This window comes from Bicyclus anynana, chromosome 19, assembly GCF_947172395.1.
Source record: "Bicyclus anynana chromosome 19, ilBicAnyn1.1, whole genome shotgun sequence".
Taxonomy (NCBI): Eukaryota; Metazoa; Arthropoda; class Insecta; order Lepidoptera; family Nymphalidae; genus Bicyclus; species Bicyclus anynana.
Window position 1 is genome coordinate 8,038,042 of NC_069101.1, and position 19,399 is coordinate 8,057,440.

The following is a 19,399-nucleotide window of genomic DNA, read 5'->3' on the forward strand; positions in this document are numbered from 1 at the left end:
TGGGATAAAAGTAACATGTTGCACTATATCTTCCAGTGAAAGTCCTAATAACATCAGTTCAGTCATTTCAGAGATAGATATGTTTTAGTATCGTGTAAATACATATCGTCAGAGGATTAATTATTATAACCACTTGAGAAAAAACAGAGACACTTCAACTTTATTTAGAAATAGCGGACGCCCGCGACTTCGTCCAAGTAAAATTCTAGTTTTCAAAGAATCCCGAGGGAACCATTTATTTTTCCGGGATACTTCCTTCTCTATCTACCTGTGATTATGTGTTGATATTATACAAATTGTATAGCAAAGAACACAGAACGCTAAAGCTAACGCTTTAGCAATTGTATTTAGTATTGTATAAAGAAGCCGTGATAGCCCAGTGGATATGACCTCCGCCTCCGATTCCGGAGAGTGTGGGTTCGAATCCGCCGTCCGGAGCATGCACCTCCCAACTTTTCAGTTGTGTGCATTTTAAGAAATTAAATATCACGTGTCTCAAACGGTGAAAGAAAACATCGTGAGGAAACCTGCATACCAGAGAATTTTCTTAATTCTCTGCGTGTGTGAAGTCTGCCAATCCGCATTGGGCCAGCGTGGTGGACTATTGACCTAACCCCTCTCATTCTGAGAGGAGACTCGAGCTTGGACCGGACCGGACCGGATTTGAACCCACACCCTCCGGGAGGCAGAGGTCATATCCACTGGGCTATTGCGGCTCTTATCAAAGCTACATTATCAGCAGATAAAATAGTCTCTGAAGATCCTCATATTGCCACAGGTGTGGTTATAATGTACTAAATAGTCGTGCTATAAGCTTGGCAACTTCGTTCGTAACACTACCGATGTTGCACGCGGGGCGGGGGCGGGGGCGTGTAGCGATGAATGAAAAACCCACGACTGTGTGCACGTCACTTCCCCGCACGCAGGATTTCACACCCGCGCAGTCTTTCCCCCCGTCGCCCGCATATCATGGGAGTGTTATCAACGAACTTGCCAGACTATAGTTACATCATTTAAACCGAACCAAATGAAAATAGGCTGAGATATTTAGACATTTTGGTATGGGACCAGGCTTTAAACAGGTAAAACTGCAAGGCACAACTAGTTAGAAATGAAACAAAGTATGGGCAACCATAGGTTTATTTTTTTTAATAATTCCCTTAGATCTAATTGTATCCATAGGATTGCATCACTGCAGTGAAGGGAGCTGTAGCCTTGGCTACCTTCTCGCCTGCATCCTTGGTGATTTTCTGTGAACATAGGATTCCACTGATATAAAACTTATAATTACTACTGAAATATAAACATAAACAATTATTATAATCAGTTTATATTTATTTTCATAACACATCAAATAATGTAGGTAATTAAAGGTCATCATTTCAACTTGGTGTTTTCAAAAAGCACTTGATCCTATGATTTTCCCTTAGTTTCGAGTTTCCATTCATTCATTGCAGTTTCATTAATGCACTATAATCAGTGACCTCTTATAATAAAAGGATGCACAATCATGTAGAAAAGTTCACTTAATAACTGGCCACGAAACTTTCGTTACTGGGTAACGAAAATTATACCTTTAAATATAGTCCTTTATTCAATAAAATCCCAAATTCAGAGCAAATACAACCTTAAGAATTGTGTTTAAGGTTGTATTTGCAAATGCAACTTCAATTGAGTGCTAAGAAGTTGTGTTGACTTTTTGTGTGCACTCATTGAGTAAGGATGATTTTTGGTTGCTGATTGTGCATCCACTTTTTAATAGGCGATGACTATAAGCACTCTTAAAAAGTCTAATTTGTATGACTACCATCTAGAAAACAAACTGGCTTGAAACTCAACATTTGCATTTTTACAGTTGGATTTGATGTAATCTAGATAATTAACAGTAAAACACTTTTACAAACCTTGAGTTTCTTCTCGTAAGCAACTCTGTGGATGGTCTTGAACTTCCTCTTGTCCTCCAGTTTGCGGACAACTTCGCGGTACTTCCAGCCGACCTCATGTGACAGGCGGCCCACGTGACAGTACTGAAAAGTAAACAAAGTTTATTTATAAAATAAATGGTAACATACTTGATATTAAATTATTTTAAGCCAATGTCATAAATATCAGAATCTTCAAAATTTCAACAACAGTCAAATGACTTTCAGTCGCAAATTACCCAATTGATAACATCATAATTCATGAAATACTGTCCATCTATATCTTATTTGTCAGAACAATTCAGCTGTATTGGCAAGTATGAGTAACAAATAACCTATTTGACATTTGTAATATTAGTTATAAAATAATCAATTATTATTATCAGATTAGTTGCAAATTCACTCTCATGTCTGTCAACTTGCAACAAAATCCTTTTGGTGAACAAAATGTCAAGAAATTTTGTAGATATTTGCTGTTTTAGAAACCAGATTAAGCATGTCAAACACTCCTTCACTATTCAGTTACTATGAATTTATAACATTATAAAAATACTACTTATTGTCAAAATAAGCTTTACCAATTTTATTCAATAAACAACTTACTGACTTTGAAATCTTATTTTAAGAGGCAAAATAGGTTACCGGCCCACACAGATGTGAGGTAAAAAGTTTACACCCAGCAGTCAAACTGCTGCACAGTTTAAAGTAAAATTCCAAATGCTTTAGTACAAATTAATACAGACCTTACGTCCGGGTTTGAGACAGAACACGCGGAGTGCGGCGGGCACAACAACACGTCTGCGGTTGTCATAAGGTGGGGGGCATCCATCATAGGATCGGAGCCTCCTCAGTGCATCCTTTCCACGCTCTGTTTTGTGTGGGATCATGCCTTGAACAAAACAGAAACTTTTTTTAATACATTATAAACATAGGTTCAATTAAATAAGTAAACTTAATGGCTTCATTTTTGTTGTTCTATCATAAACCATCAAATAATGTAGGTAATAAAAATTAAATAATCATAAGGTACAGCAGCTATCACTGTAGTTAAGAAAGTTGGCTTGTAGAAATAACCAGAGATTTCTTTAATTTTTGTATAGAATGTCTACTAGTGGAACACAGATTTAATTTAGTTGAAAAGTAATGTGTACAGACAAACATTAGGCATACTGAAGGCGAATTAGCAGTGCAAAACCATAAAGTTAAATAGTTTTGATGTCATACATCTCTATGTATCATCACTCTATCCTATATTTTAAATACATGGATAAACATGTTGTATATAACTATACCCATAGATAACTTAGTTCACTATCATCTTGGATTTGATATTGGCACATGACACAATACACATTCAAGAGCCAGTTTAATTAATCAATGAGTATCTATCATGAGCAATATTTTTTTTTTTCATAGATATAATTGACATATTGCCTACCTGATGGTAAGTGGAAAACCATCTCCTGCAAACAACATACTACTCTACTCTTACTCTCTGTATGCATTGGCATATCTAGGATTATTTCCTAGTGTGTGTGTCCCCACCAAGTCTATTATTAGTATCATAATAAAATTCCATATTAGCAGTAGCCCAGAATCCTAGGGTGGGCACAGATCCACAGGTCGAACATAGCCCACCCACTAAATAAGCCTATGTTTGTATGGCATGTAATGAAATATGAATACATCCTACAAAGTGTCCATCAACCTGAAGTATGTTTTAGCTGCATGTGCCACATTATTCATCATTCACAACCCATATTTCACTCACTGTTGAGCACAAGTCTTTACAGAATGAAAGGCGTTAAGCTAATAATCCACAACGCTGGACAAAACAATCCTGATGTGGATTGGCAGACTTCACATACAGACAATCATTACATCCATTGAATTTTACTTTTGAAACAATTCAATATAATTTAATTTACTACACCCCCAATAATCATCTCTCTAGTTATGAAGAAAAGGATCAAGTATGACTTTCGAAGGAATGATCACAAAATAGAAGACATCTACTGTAGACATGAAAATAAATACAGAAATATTACCTCTGACAGTTTTCCACAAGATTTTAGATGGAGCCCTGAAGTGGAATGGTCCACGTGCGGGGTTCACATTGCACCGTTTGCGCAAAAATGACATAAACTTCAACTTGTTCCTGAAATTTATAAATTATATAGAAATATATGCAAGTTTGTTGTTTTAACTATACAATATGAATAATTTTGATCAGATAGTACATACAAGTGACAACATATACTCTTTCAGTCGCAAATTACCCAAAGAACATCATTTTAGTAAGAAAAACCTTCAAGTATAAAGCAATACATTGATATTAACAGTTTATAATAATATGTAAAATATTATGAATTTGACTCATACTGGCTATTTTGAGTAGATAGGTAATAAAAAATCATCATAAAATGTTACCTGAAGAAGTTTCCTGAGATATTGAGCTGCTCGCATCTCACGACAACTACTTTGTTTCCCTCTAGGAGTACCTTGGCAATTACTGCAGCCAGCCGGCCCAGCAAGTGGCCGCGGCCGTCTATTACTATGGACTGTAACAAGTATACATACAACTTGAGTGTCTACGAAAATACAGACAACCTTGTTCTAACCTCAAATTTATAAACAAAAACATGAACCACCTTTATATATAAAATTAGAATAACGCAAATATGTTAACACCACAGCTTTTTTATGAAAAGAATATTATAGGTTTCAGTAAATATACAGATATAATACTGAATATTGGTTCTTTTACTTTCAACACAACACGGCGGCACGTGTACATCATCCAGCGGCATTTTAAACAGCGTTTGCATTAACATCGAGCACTAATATTATTATGAACGATTTTTAACGATTACACAGAAAGTTTAGAATAAATTGACACAATATTTAGAGTAAAAATACTATTTTTGCATCTCACCTTATTACTAAAGCCCGTCATTTTCTCGACAACAAAACGGAAAAGGATAACTTTTAAAAGAAATATGGCTACCGGATACTTTCAACGATTTTTTAAAGTAACAAATTCTATCGACATAGATTCGAGTGTTTTTGGGAATTGCTGCGAGCAGCGAGAGTGTAAATATACAACACACGTCATGTATGCCGATTTTTGGGTCTGAAAAAATGCACTGACTAAAAACTAGACTGATGTGTAGACAGAGAAGTAAATAAATGGCCTCGATCCACAGATCACTATAGACTAGAAACCTCGATCGGCTGGACAAACAAGGATATGCACCCGCAAGCCAAAACGAACGATCCCGCTTGTGATTGTGAAGGATTATTAAATGCTGAATTACTGAGGTTTGAAGAGCGTAAATAGCTGCTAGAAATTCAGCACAAAAAAAATCACCAGAGCAAAAACAGTTTTATATTCTGGCAATTTTGGCCCAAATAGTCGAGTTATGTAGTCTGTGGATAATGAAAAGACGATGAGCTTTTTGTTTATTTTATGCCCTTTGCCTATCTAAATAAAAACTAGAATGCTGTGCACTCGGTTTTCAAGCTGGGTTCAAAACAGTTGAACGATGCGAACGTGTGATTACGCACGTCGTGAACCCCTGTTGGCTGTTTACGTTTAAATAGCTTGACTTCAATCAGTTCAGTGCCGAAAGTTATCTGTTGATGTTATTGTATGAGATATTGTGGAGATCCGACTGGAACTTGTGTTTAAAAATATTGTTAAAATTAATAGGATTTTAAGTGTAATTCATATCGTTTTATTTTATTTTGTTTTATTCTATGATGTAACTTTTACGTGATACAAAAGTGTACTTGGTAAATAAACACTGTGCCGACGTTGCTATATGTGGTGGTAGTGCATTGTTTATTTTTAGACGTCGTAATTTGCAGTCATGTAATTAAACCGGTGGCGCTAAAATGTCTCAAAAGGATACAGCGATACATTTACTGGCTGGCGGGTAGGTTATTGTTTTGTTTATTTACTTTTTACCTACCTAAGCTACTGATACGCAATAAGTTATTAGCATATTTTTTTAAGTATCGGGTGTACAAACTGGTACATGTTGACCACTGTCGATGTTTACGACACTCATTATATGCTATGATATGAAACTCGATAAAATTAAAATATTTATAACTGTCTTGATCCTCCTAGCTCTAGGTTATGTCAATTCTATGTGTATATATGTTATTTTGCTTTACATGGCTTAGAATGTAAACCATGTAAAGCAAAATAATTTACCAGAGGTTCCCAAAATATATTTTATTCATAGACCACTTTACAAATCTAGCTGGTTCCGGTGGAATCCCAGTATTAACAGTTCTACCATTTCTCAAATTTCGAAAAAATATCTAACTATGGAAATTAGCGTTACAGCTCAGTTCCAATTAAAGTAAATTAACAACAAATTTATCAGTTTTCGAAAAAAAGTGAGAATTGATTGCTGAATTAATTAATTAATTGTGCTGTGAGTGAATGTAAAAAAAAGCAAAATTGGAAGCATTTAAAAAACTTTACTTTTTAACAGGACTCAAAAAATCTCACTCGTTTTTTATAAAACCCCGCTTACAAACCATTAACCCCCATTTTTTATTGTGACAATTTAGACCCCTGTTGAGTCTCCAGTGGACTCTTGATGGTCATCTGGACCACTTTGGGAACCAATGGATTAGATGAAACTATATTTCAGTGCTATATGTTGCTTTAAACTTCGCTTAATCTATCAGTACAAATTGGATCAAAATCAATTTAGTAGTTACAGACTTGTGAATTTTCTTTTTGTGTTCTGCTGGTTTTCTTTTGGTATCTAATTTAACTTTTAGTACTTAATTTTTATTTTCTCTAATTTTTTATGTGTATATTTTTTATTATAAAAAGTCAGTTATACTTTTTTTTACTGCTGATAACTTATTACTTTTCTTTACTTACTGCTGGGTTTCTTGTAGGTTTCTTTTTAGAATGTAATTTCTAACCTAATGTTAATGTTAATAAATACATTTCCTAATGTTATTAAATACATATAATTTCCTATAAAAGAGCTGTAAGTCAATTTGAATTTGATGGCTTGTGTAATTTCAATGTTTGTATAGGTATAACCGTTTTATTATTTTTAACAAAATTAATTTAGTAGTTTTTATAATAAAAATGCATAAAAAATTGGCCAAGTATGATGTATACTATAAATATACAACATTTAGGACAGTAGGATTAAATTGTAACATGACACAGTTTTGTAAAGCTAGGCTAGGTTAACAAGATTGTCACAGTAAGCAAGTTAGTTGAATTAATACAGATAGTTTACTCATCATAAATAAATGAAATAATGGTGATATTAAAGTTTAAAATTTTCAGAATTTCAAACTATGTAGGTAATAATACCAGGTATTATTTAATACAAGCGATAAAAACATAGTATATACAACTGAATGGCCAAGTTACAGGAAAGGAAATATATGTACATTACATAGTTCAAGAACCCAAGATAGTAAAAATCCTAAACTCACATAGGTAGATCACTCACATAGACAAACATGTCTGTCTGACTGTTACCTTTTCATGGCTAAAAGTCCGAACCGATCAAGATGAATTTTGGTATTATGGTAATTGGGACCTTGGAGCAAAACATACGGTACTTTTTAGGGGTGAAATAGGAGTTGAAAGATTGTATGGAAGGTCCTTCATTTTTAGAGTTACAGTTTTAAAAATTTGTTCAAAAATAATGAAAAAAATTCAAAATATAATGTGATACATGAATTTTTAAAATTCAACCCCTAAAAGTGATGAAATACGGGTTAAAAGCTTACATTGATTTCCAAGCGGACAAAGTCGCGGGCGGCATCTAGTAATTAAATTATTATAATACTAATTACAGAATGTAGTTGGTTAATTAAAAATATATCTTTGTGCTTAGGATTGCTGGTACAGCCGGTGCAGTAGTCACCTGTCCGCTAGAAGTAGTTAAGACAAGACTACAATCCTCAAAGGGTGTGGGTATTCCCCCACCACCACCACCGTCTGGTGCAGCCACGTCCAAACGAGTATGCTCCAAGATTCCTAAACATCAGGTAATTAAACACCTATATTTTTATGCTGTTTTTTTTTTGTTTTTAGTAGTGGTGATACTCATGTGCATGTCTGTTTTATCTGTCTATCTCTAATTGTCTTATAATTTAAAGCTTGAAAGATATATGGAGAATCATCGCTGCACCAAAAACTGTATATTAAAATATGTTAACTAAAGGAGACCCTAAAGTAATTTGTAAAGTGTTAATTAGACACATTTAATTTTCTACATTTAATTATTGAATTTAACATTAACAATTGCTTGGATTTAATGTATCCCATTTGATAGTAGAGGCACTCCGGGCAGATTTTAAACTTTATTGCATTGTTTACAATTAGATACTTTTAGCTAATTCCCCACATGTGGTGGTTTACTTTACTTCTGCTCTCTATAGCTGAGTTGACTTAAAAATGTGTCCATAATTTCTATATCCAATTTATGCAAACAATTAATTGCTTACTCACTTTTTTGTTGTTTTTGTGAGCTAGCTATTTGTGTGTAATTTATTAGTAAGCAACATTATTGTTTTTTTAATAACATTCTATTTTATTGAATAATTTTGAATCTAGTTATAAGAAATAGTATAATTAGTCTATTTATTTTATTAGGGTGCTAATTGAGAAACTTATTGGATTGCACAAGATTACTTAATTTAAGCCTTGTTAGTGTGGATCAAATCTTGCTACTGATAAATAAAATGAATTGAACTGCCATAAATGATTTGTTTTGATGAGAATGCACTAATCAAGCATTAAGTAACTAAGCGACATTACTGAATCTAATGTGCTAGACTGCTAAAGATGAAATAGCTGTTTGATTTTATTCTAAATCTAATATGGTAGACCTCCAAAGATGAATAAGCTGTTTGATGTTATTCTACATCTAATATGGTAGACTTCCAAAGATAAAATAGCTGTTTGATGTTATTCTATATCTAATATGGTAGACTTCCAAAGATGAAATAGTTGTTTGATGTTATTCTAAATCTAATATGGTAGACTTCTAAAGATGAATAAACTGTTTGATGTTAGTCTATATCTAATATGGTAGACTTTCAAAGATGAAATAGCTGTTTGATGTTATTCTATATCTAACATGTGACTGGTTGACTTATCTTTTGAAAAATAAAATGTGAATACTCAACTAAATCTATATCTATACTAATATTATAAAGCTAAAAAGTTTGTTTGTTTGCTAGAACGCGCTAATCTCAAGAACTACTTTTTTTTGGAACCGATTTTAGTGAACTTTTTACAATGTTTAAAAATAAATTGAGAGATTAGTTTTTTCTCGCTAAACCAAAGAAAGAAGGGATTAATAATCAATTAAAATATTTGCAGGGATTATTCAAGTAAAAAATGTTTATGCATGGCTATTTCAGGTAGTAACAGTCAATCAATCCACTGGGATAAATAGCATGAATTATAATAATGGTAGGTATTTATTTGTCAAGTAGTAAAGTAGTAATCTACCTGCAATAACGTTTACCACGTGTTCTATTTGCAAAAGAAAATTATGCAGCAATCATAATAAGGAGATAAGCGGATGATCGTTCTGTGATTGCAGGAAACTGTTTAAGTAGTATGCAGAGCATTATATACCTATTTGCACAATCACTACTAATATCAATTCAAATAAAAGTATATAAATTGCATATTCTACTGAACAATAGTGCAAATTGCACAACATAATCAACATGTTATGCGATACACATACATTCTCATGTTATTACAAAAATAATTGACAGTTTAATTCCCATGGGAATATGAGGATAGAGTGCCTATGCCACCTTGCTGATCGTGAAATCATTTTTAAAATCCGTCCAGTAGTGTTTTCTGAGCCTGTATGGACAAACAAACAAAAATTTAAAACTTACCTCTTTAAATTAGTATATGCTAGCCACCCATAGTCCAATATACCCACATGCCTACAGCGCTGCCGGCATGACGTTCGGTGAAACTCATCGTGTGTTGGTCGCGATTTGCATCTCGGTTCGACTTGAAGCAAAAATCGCATACACACATACACACAAACTTTCGCCTTTATAATATTAGTGTGATGACTAGCAGGCGCCGGAAACTTCGTCTGCGTAGAAACCCTTACCCGAGTTTTAATAGAATAGACTTTATGCCATGCATTATCCAGAGTTTATTGATGATATGTATAGATTAGCTGCTCTTACATATCTATCTATCTGGAGGCAGAGGAGTGAAGCAAACGCTGCAGCGCAGGGTGCTAGCTTCCTTGTCTCAAAGCGATTCGTCGTATTTATGTACCCTATTAAATTCGGTCTAGAATCTAGATAACGCCAGATAGTGCCGGTCCGGGGCATGCACCTCCAACTTTTCAGTTGTGTGCTTTTTAAATTAAATATCACGTGTCTCAAACGGTGAAGGAAAAACATCGTGAGGAAACCTGCATACCAGAGTATTTTCTTAATTCTCTGCGTGTGTGAAGTCTGCCAATCCGCATTGGGCCAGCGTAGTGGCCTGACCTAACCTAACCCTTCTTATTCTGAGAGGAGACTCGAGCTCAGCAGTGAGCCGGATATGGCCTGTTAAAATGAGAGTGCCAGATGCAGAATTTTCAGGAAATTATGTGACTACGCTACTCAAGTTAAATGAGTAATCGTAATTAAATTTTTGCATAAAATATAATAAATAAGAAGCACCTTATAAATCAGTCTAATATTTTCTCAACCTATAAGTCATAAATTACTATCGACTATCGGTTCAGGTTTGGCGCCTGTTATTCATGTCAGAAGTATTTTTGGCATCTGTTTGTGCCGAATATTAAAGAGTACTGAATTTCCTATTTTTTCCGTTGGCAACAAACTACATTTTAAGATATTTTTTTAATTGATGGAATAAACTCGCATGTTTGAATGCGTTTTGTTAACACAGCTGCATACCACATGCGTACGCCTGAGCTTTCTTTAGGACTGTGTATAGGTTACATACACTGTAATATTTATGCCCTTGACTGCACTACGTATGAATACAGGTTTTAAACATTCATTGGCAACTTTTTGATTCTTGGTGCAATGAACGATTTCCGAAATTTGACAAAAAACGTTGTGAAAGAGTAAATATAATAATTTATTTGGTAATTTTCGCGAAAAACCGACAAGATCAAGGAAACACCCAACATTCGACAAAAATCCTCTGCATAGGTATTTCGTAATTAATCACTTTCGGTAGTTTTGGCTGGTGGGAGGCTTCGGCCGTGGCTAGTTACCACCGTACCGACAAAGACATACCGCCAAGCGATTTAGCGTTCCGGTATGATGTCGTGTAGAAACTGAAAGGGGTGTGGATTTTCATCATCCTCCTAACAAGTTAGCCCGCTTCCATATTAGATTGCATCATCACTTACCATCAGTTGAGATTGTCGTCAAGGGATTACTTTTAAAGAATAAAAAAAAGTAGTATCTGCGATTGCGATTTTAAATTGCGATTCACGTTGCAAAGTGAGTGAAATTCCGCAATGCAGTAACCATTCAATACTTGTATTTCATGTCGTTTCTAGTTGGAAAAATTTGTCTAATGTAAAAAAAAACTTAATATTCGTACCTACGCGTCTACAATTTATAATTTATGTACCAGCAGTAAATTAGCATTATTTAGCTGCGCAATTTTATACGATCCTATAAAAAAACGCTTCGCGAGAACACCACTTTTACGGCCAGAAGCTGCGGCGTACTCCAAAAAGTGATACCTACAAGGCATTGACGATATAAAATGATCTATCTTTGTTGATCGTAACGTGGGTAAGGCATAACTTGTTATATTTTATAACAAGTTATGCCTTATGATACTCGAACCTAGCTATATTTCTGAAAACTAAGAAGTCCATATTATCATGACACCTTTGGGTGATGATTTACTGAAACAAGCTCAAAATAAATCATTTTTTAAGGTAATTAAAAAAAGAGTTTTCGAGTGTGGTAAACTGTTAAACCATCAAACTGGAGTAGAATACAAACACCCATACATCAATACATATAAATAAAATTTAACCGTCAGTCTATTTTATTTACGAGTATTATAGTGCTGATTAGTTATTTACACGACACCAAAACAAGAAAAAGCTTTTTTTTTAAATTGTCTGTCTTTCTGTTTGTCCGGGCTAATCTTTGGAACCGATTTTAATGGGACTTTTAACGGGACTGGACGATAGAGGAGGTAATTGAGCAACAGTTATACTACTTTTTCCCGAAAATATACACGTTTCCCACAGTATTTGAATTTTACGACGTCGCGGGCGTCCCCTACTTTGAACTACAATCTCAGATAGTCTCTAACCTTAGCTTTCGCACTAGCAGCCAGTCTACAGGTTTCACACTTACTCAATATGGTAGAATGAAAGGTAGCCACTAACCAGTAAAGTGTAATGACTGATAAGTCCTAGTTGAATCACGGTAGTTATGTACGTTGTCATGTTATTTAATTAAATTTCTTATCAGAAACCAAATTCGATACTGTTCTCTTTCCATTGTTACTAATCCCGTTGCAAATTAAAACCCGTACAGACAACACAATATCTCGCTTGATTAATTCAGCTGGTTCTCTCTTACTTAAAGTAGATATACACGAAAATTACCAACTAGTTAGTGATTCCTAAGTCACATGATTTTATATTTATTACTAAGATTTTCGTTAACAATGGAACATTATGGAATACGCAAAATGCGGTTGTTATTGATTCGATCCTAATAGACCAAATTTAGTGAATAGGCCATCTGATCTGAAGTTTTAAGTTAAAAATTAATCACCACATGTAAAAATAAATAAAACATCTTTAAAAAACTACTCTCCCTCTGAAACAGTAGGGTAAAACTCTCTTCCTTAATTTTTATAATTGCATTTTTTTTTATTATAAAACGGCGTGTATTAGATTAGATAAGCAACGGAAAAGCAAATATTTATATTTCTATTTTAACAACAAATCAAAATAAACGTTAAAAAAGCAAGGAAGCAATAATAGGGTACTAATTAAGATTTGCTATATTGAACAAGATTTGAACGAGGTCAAATGCGTACAAAACATCTTTGAAAGGACAATGCGATCTGGGTGACGTAAATATGTAAATTAATCTCCATTTGAATTCAATGTAAGCAATGTGAAATTTAAATGAACGAAATGTTTTGATAATTTGTATTTACTGCAATATAAACTTGTGACTTTATTTGACAATAGACAAAAAAAACTAAAATTAAATATAATTCCAAATACATGTTGAAATGTGTTGGTTTATATATATCAGTGTAAGTCATTCGTATTACTTAAAACGACTTCCTGCAGACATAATAGATATAGCAGCTAGAATAGCTGCATATATCTGATACTTGCGGGCGCCCGCGACCCTATCGCAAAATCCTTTCTTAGCGGATACCTCCTGCCTGCGGTTAACTACGAATTTACAATACCTCCCTGCCAAATTTTGTCTTTATACATCTGGCGGTTTTTGAGATTTCGCGAAGAATGACGTTTCGCATTTATATATTAAGATAAAACGTACGTGTAAAATCTACTAACATTTTAGAGATAGAGGAAAAATTCGTTTGTTTGCATTAATTCAAAAATTCTTAAAAAAAATCTTTCACTATTAGAAACCTACAGTATCCTGTTGAAATAAGAGGGTAGTTGATGACTTGAGCTCAGTTGTTTGTTATTCAGCGTAGACACCGTCACGCTGCCAGTCGCGTTAGTGATTTTGGGCAATAATGTTTTGAAATGTAAATGCAAACGCGAACAAGCTTCATAATTCACCTTTATATGTTTCGACATTAATAGCTTATTTAAAAAAAACTACGGTAGAATACCTACCTATTTTACCTCGTTCTGAGTTGTGTCACGCACTTGCTCAGTTATAGCAATATAGCGTTTTACAATGCACTTACAGCAGTGTCTATTTTTACATGGAACCGGTTAGTTTAGACGTAGGCCGGTGCAGGCGTTGTTTTGCTATTGACACAGCTATTCTATTCTAGTAGTCTAGGCCGCCTAAGGGCACATTTTAATGAGACCGTTGACTCTTTATCTTGTGTATTACATCGTATGCATCGTAATTTGCACTGGCAACGTATTTCTTTTATTAATATTGAATAATACAAAAGAGCGGCAGATAGACTTATTGTATAATAATTTGGTTACCATTTTATTCAGGCAAACTTATTAGTGTGATTCTTTTTTCATCATCTGATCATTCATCGATCTGTATTACGCTAAAATATCGATATCAGTATCGATATTTTAGCGTATTATGACGTCACAAAACAATGATACTCGCTAAGAAGCTTTTCTTTCTAATGTTTTTCAGAACCTGTTACAGTAGTGTACTGTTTACACTGTCAGATTTTGATTTTTTATTTAATTAAATGCCATATTGAATTTTCTGAACAACATACACACCAGCATTGCGCTTTCCTGTGCGGGGTCGCCATTCCAGCAACTTGGGATCCCAGCTACGGCTAGGTCTCTTCGAACGACGTGCCCTGCCCATTGCCACTTCAGTTTCGCGGCTCACTGAGCTATGCTTGTCAGTGGTCAGTCACTTAAATTCTACCAAGTCTCGTATCCGTAGGTTATTGGCAACACGCACTGAAGAAGACTTTCGTCTTCAGACACTAAGGAAAGTTGGAAATTTTGAATGATGTCGCTGAGTTTTCCCAAAGGCGGCTGCCCAGCCGATCTGGATTCGGCGGTACATTTTTGCATGTATATACTACACTACGAGTAGATTTGCGTTCTTGGTCTAAGGTAGGTACCTATTACCGCATAAATGTACATTTTCTCTTTTTTTTTCGTTAAGATCTCGTAGTTGATACCAACAAATATTTCTGTATAAATGTCACGTACAAGTCTCGAAGGTTTGATTGTTTGAGTATGATACGTGTTAAATATTACCTATTACACCTAAGTACTTTGCTTATGTCACAGAGAAATGGTTCTATAAAATATTCTTTTCAATGCCCAATCTCTTTCATTAGCTAAATAAAGCAGTAACAAAGCTTGAAGGCCACTGTTGTAAAATTATAAAGTGGTTATGACATAATTCTTACTTTAAATTGGATAATGCATCAAGAGCAATTCACATAAGAGCCCTTTCAATGCATAGATGGTCTAGATAAAGCGACCTTGCCCAATGTCAGAACAACCTACGAAGCTATAATTCAAGGCCCCGCTATTAATAGGCATGTTTTCTTTGATTAGCGATAGTATGTATATACCTACTTGGCGTATAAACTTCTATACATATAATGCATCGACTATGTAGAAATACATTTATGATATTAAATGTATAAACTACTAACAGCGCAATGCGTTGATTATTATCTATTTCAAGTTGACCCGAACGTCCTATTTAAAAGAAAGAACGTAAATGAGCATACAAGATTGTGTTTTCTTAAAACTAAATTCGTTAACAAACAATTTATTGGATATTTACTTAATCAAAATATAAATTTATATGAATCTCACAGTTGAGTTATTAAAACATTAAAATCTCTTCAAAATCAGCAAAGATCTCGTTTAATATCTGCACACAAAAATACAATACAACACATTTGAAATAGTCTTGGTTTATAAAAAGGAAAATTCACAACAAAGTTATATTAAACTACATAATATTTTACATGTTATACGTATTTAAATTGGGTGTGATGAAAAATTTGAATTTTTCTATTTTTTCTCTCTTTAATTTCCATCCATTTGAAATTTGAAATTGAGAATGATTTACCACATACTCATATCTCATTGTTTGCAAAACTAAAGACTCACAAATCAACTTTTGGTTTTGTTCAAAAGCTTTCGATGCTTAACATTAAGCACACATGGTTAAAATAAATTCTAAAAATATAGTCCTACAACTATTTTTTTTTGTCTATGACTATTTTTTTTAACTTTATTACGCACTTTACTTTACCACTTGGATTGGATAAAATACATCCACTTATATTTGCATGAAAGCATTAACGATGTGGATAAAAGTTAATGGCTATACTATAAATAAACACTGCAAAAGTTGTTTAGAAATTGCATTCGGCTTGCTATCGTTAAAACTTTTATAGCTGGTTGAGCTCTGTATTTTATCTTTACAAAGTAAAACCAGTCGTTCTATATAAATCACTAGTTCTTATTATAATCTTTATACTGCCAAATTCGTCAGCAAAATTGCGTATATATTTTGCTGGCGTATTTGTAATTTCAATTGAAGGAATATTCTATTTGTTGAATCTATCTACAAGTTCGGTACATTGCATGGCTTCCATGGTTTTAATAATTTTGGTCAGAATTTATGCCCTTATGAACATTAACGTGAATTGGTTTGTTTCGTTTTTTATATTACATATTTAGGATTACATTTTTGTTGGAAAATATACAAAGTTCTTACCCTTGATTTAGAAAAAAATGTAGATAATAGATGTTATCTATTATACGAGTAAGTACCTTTATTATTTTTAGTTATCGTTAGAGCTGACCCATGACCGTTGCGCGTTTTTTTTATTGTACAAAAAATGTTACAGAAATAATTTAAATACCCATCCTCATAGACTTAGCGTTTTTGTGGCACACAAGTATGCTGAATTTACAAGAAGCAACGAATATTTTCACGATCACGATACTGAGCCACCTGCATCGTATTGTGATTTTTGGAAGTCCCTACAAAAGGCCTATGTTGTGAACAGTGGACGTTCATCGGCTGATATGATTATGATGATGAACGAATATTTTACCTATATGTTGTTTTTCTTGCATCAATTTACAAAACGTATCTAACTTTGTGGAATGAAAATTAGCCATTAACTATTCAGAACTTTGATAAGCTGCAACTAATTGTTATAACTCAATGACGCCGTAACGTTACTCCTAACTTATCAAATCTATATTTACTGGCGTCAAAACACGTGAATCATTGTAGGAAACTGACTCCATCTAAGGTTTCAACGTCTAATTTATTTACCAGTAACTTGATTGATCGACATTTGTATAGCGATAGCGAGTTGTTTACATGTACTCCACTTTCTTTATACTGACTGTGAAACCATTCTTTGTTTCGAGATAATTCAAAACATTTTTGTTACGTTAGTAGATATTTGTTATATGCAACGCTTTTAATTTGTATTTTGCGACAAAAAAAATAACTAAACTGTGGTTTTAATTACTTAGTCGGGGAAAAAGTTTTTAGCTATGCTACCAGTTGTCTAATATCTATACTATTATTGATCCTCGTATTCCTACGTGAACGAGAAATACGCGCGTGTGAAACCGCAAGGAATCTGCTAGTAAATAATAAATAGGTACATAGACAACAATTGTAATATTTTGTATTGTCTAATAATGGTAAGAAATAACACTAAAAGCGTTTCATTAATTAATGTTTTATTACTGACATTGGTGAAGCTAACATTTTACATTTGGAACTTTAGATGCACTAGAGACTTCATAGTAAATTGAACTAGATTACTTAATTAAAACATAATTAAAATCGACAATGCTCACTTACATAAACAATTCCTAATAATAATATGTATCTCAATCGACGTTTCGTTGAGGAAACAACACTACAATGCATCGTTTAATCATTGAACTTAATTAAGGCGAACGAACTTATTGGAGGCTGCTGAGGTCGTTTGTTTATCTTGCGCACTACTCTATTTCCTAATAATTACGAACAATCTGTTGTCATTGTATTGTGTACGCAGTTGTAGACATTATAATCTGTGATGTATTTTTGAAGGAGCAACATTAAAAAGATAAGTTCAGAAAATAATGACAACAAATCAATTATTTAATGTATTATTATATATTCAAGAAAAGCAAGCTTTGCTCTATCATGTAGCACTAGGGTTTGTCAAGACAATTGAAGCATAACTCGATGGGTTTGTCTGTTTTAATTTAAGCGTTCCTGTAAGGCCCGACTCCATGGTGCCTTGCATTGTCACTGAAAATAATGAATTATACCAAATTTCGAATGTCCGGAAGTGCTTCCAATGATATAGGTTCCAAGATTTGACCCGCTTAAAACCCACAAAGGTAATAAATATGGAAAAATTTAGGTATCCAAAGTTCTAAATTGTTTCAATTGCTGACTCGCTGCGGCTTTCCTGTTTTATTTGGACGTTTCTTTCGTCTCGCTTTCAGACTTTTGATTGGTTGCCTCAACGCAAACTATTTTTGATATTGATTTTTCAAAATTTTACGTTTTAGCCGTTTTTATGTTAGAGTAATGTAAACAACTTCAAGGTTGAATTAAAAACTATATCAAATTCAAGAGTATTATACACATAAATATGATACTCATATTTTACATTCCATCCATAGAATATGATTCTAACAACACCATATCGGTGTTCCTATGATTTTTTCAATCGATTGCACCATGTGGTTCATAAATTACGAGTACCTATAGTTATACCCAATTGGATCAATCTAGTTGAAATCATTATGTAATTCAACTTGAAAGCTTACGAAACCATTGTGAAATTTAATAAATGCTTGCGACTTACATATAAGAATGGTTAACAGCTTTACGTATTATATTGTTTTTACTTTACTTCAAAACAAATTGGCTTTCCTAAAGTAAAATTTTCCAAACAGCTACTCGTAGATGGAAAATTTTACTAAATCTAAAACTAGCATAGTTAGCAAGAATTTTACCCAAGTTTTGATTATTAGCGGTATGTTTAAATTTTGTACCTGTCTTATTGGTGCTTAGCGTGTTTATATTGACTTTGTATGTCCTTATTCTGACTAGATTCAGGGTCTTTAATTTTGTTTAGGTAGTGATAAGACATACTTACTCGTACCTGTTTCTAATGGGTTAGTAATAAAATGTACTTTATAGTCAGTGAGAACTTAAACAACATTACAATGATTGCTCCTTCAATATTTTACGATTCTGCAACTACATTGATCGCCATATCTAATTAAATAAATTATTTTATATTGAAGTAGCTACAAAATAATGTATTTAAGTTGCAATGTCAGCTAAAACCTTACATTGGAAACCTAAAGTTATAGATATTTAATTGCATTTTAGCAAGATTTAAACTTAGTTTCTCAATTAGTGCCCTAGTTTAGTTTGTTTGCAAATGATTGTGTCAATCAGCTTTATTATGATTGTATGTACTCACGAATGTACACAAAATGATTAAGACAAAGTAATGTTCATTGTTTTCTCGTGCATGCTCAATTTTCTTCCGTCCTTTCTTGTCGCAGCACTTAGCTCAAGCTTTATTGCATCATAATTTCATTCATAGTAGACAAATGTGCTCTTAGTAACTGTAACTAATTTTAGCAGAGAAGAAAACATTGAAATATGTTTAATATGTGTTACGTACAATAACGTAATACAAGGTTATCTTACTCGTATGTAATATTTGGTGTAAAATAGCTAATACTTATTTTTCACTTTTTGTCGTTCGAGAT

The 19,399-nt window shown here is 33.5% G+C and overlaps 2 protein-coding genes across 4 annotated transcripts in view; one reads left to right on the forward strand and one right to left on the reverse strand.

The window, feature by feature from the left end:
* Positions 1–1,124: 1,124 nt before the first annotated feature.
* On the reverse strand, positions 1,125–5,016 carry LOC112045345 (60S ribosomal protein L13a). The gene is made up of 6 exons (XM_024081492.2): positions 4,858–5,016; positions 4,353–4,483; positions 3,971–4,080; positions 2,666–2,811; positions 1,905–2,027; positions 1,125–1,250 (listed from the first exon to the last, which is right to left on the reverse strand). The coding sequence occupies exons 1-6, from the start codon at positions 4,876–4,878 to the stop codon at positions 1,167–1,169; spliced, it is 615 nt and encodes a 204-aa protein (XP_023937260.1). The 5' UTR covers positions 4,879–5,016; the 3' UTR covers positions 1,125–1,166.
* Positions 5,017–5,450: 434 nt separating this feature from the next.
* The window catches only part of LOC112045344 (mitochondrial carrier protein Rim2), a 35,512-nt gene continuing 21,563 nt past the window's right edge, over positions 5,451–19,399 (forward strand). Inside the window, exons 1-2 of one of the 3 annotated variants that reach the window (XM_052887600.1) lie at positions 5,451–5,860; positions 7,814–7,967. In XM_052887600.1, the coding sequence (XP_052743560.1) occupies positions 5,820–5,860; positions 7,814–7,967 (195 nt within the window). In that variant the 5' untranslated portion in view covers positions 5,451–5,819. Of the gene's footprint in view, positions 5,861–7,813; positions 7,968–19,399 lie in introns of those variants that run through there. The other 2 variants (XM_024081491.2, XM_052887601.1) reach the window with 2 other exon arrangements.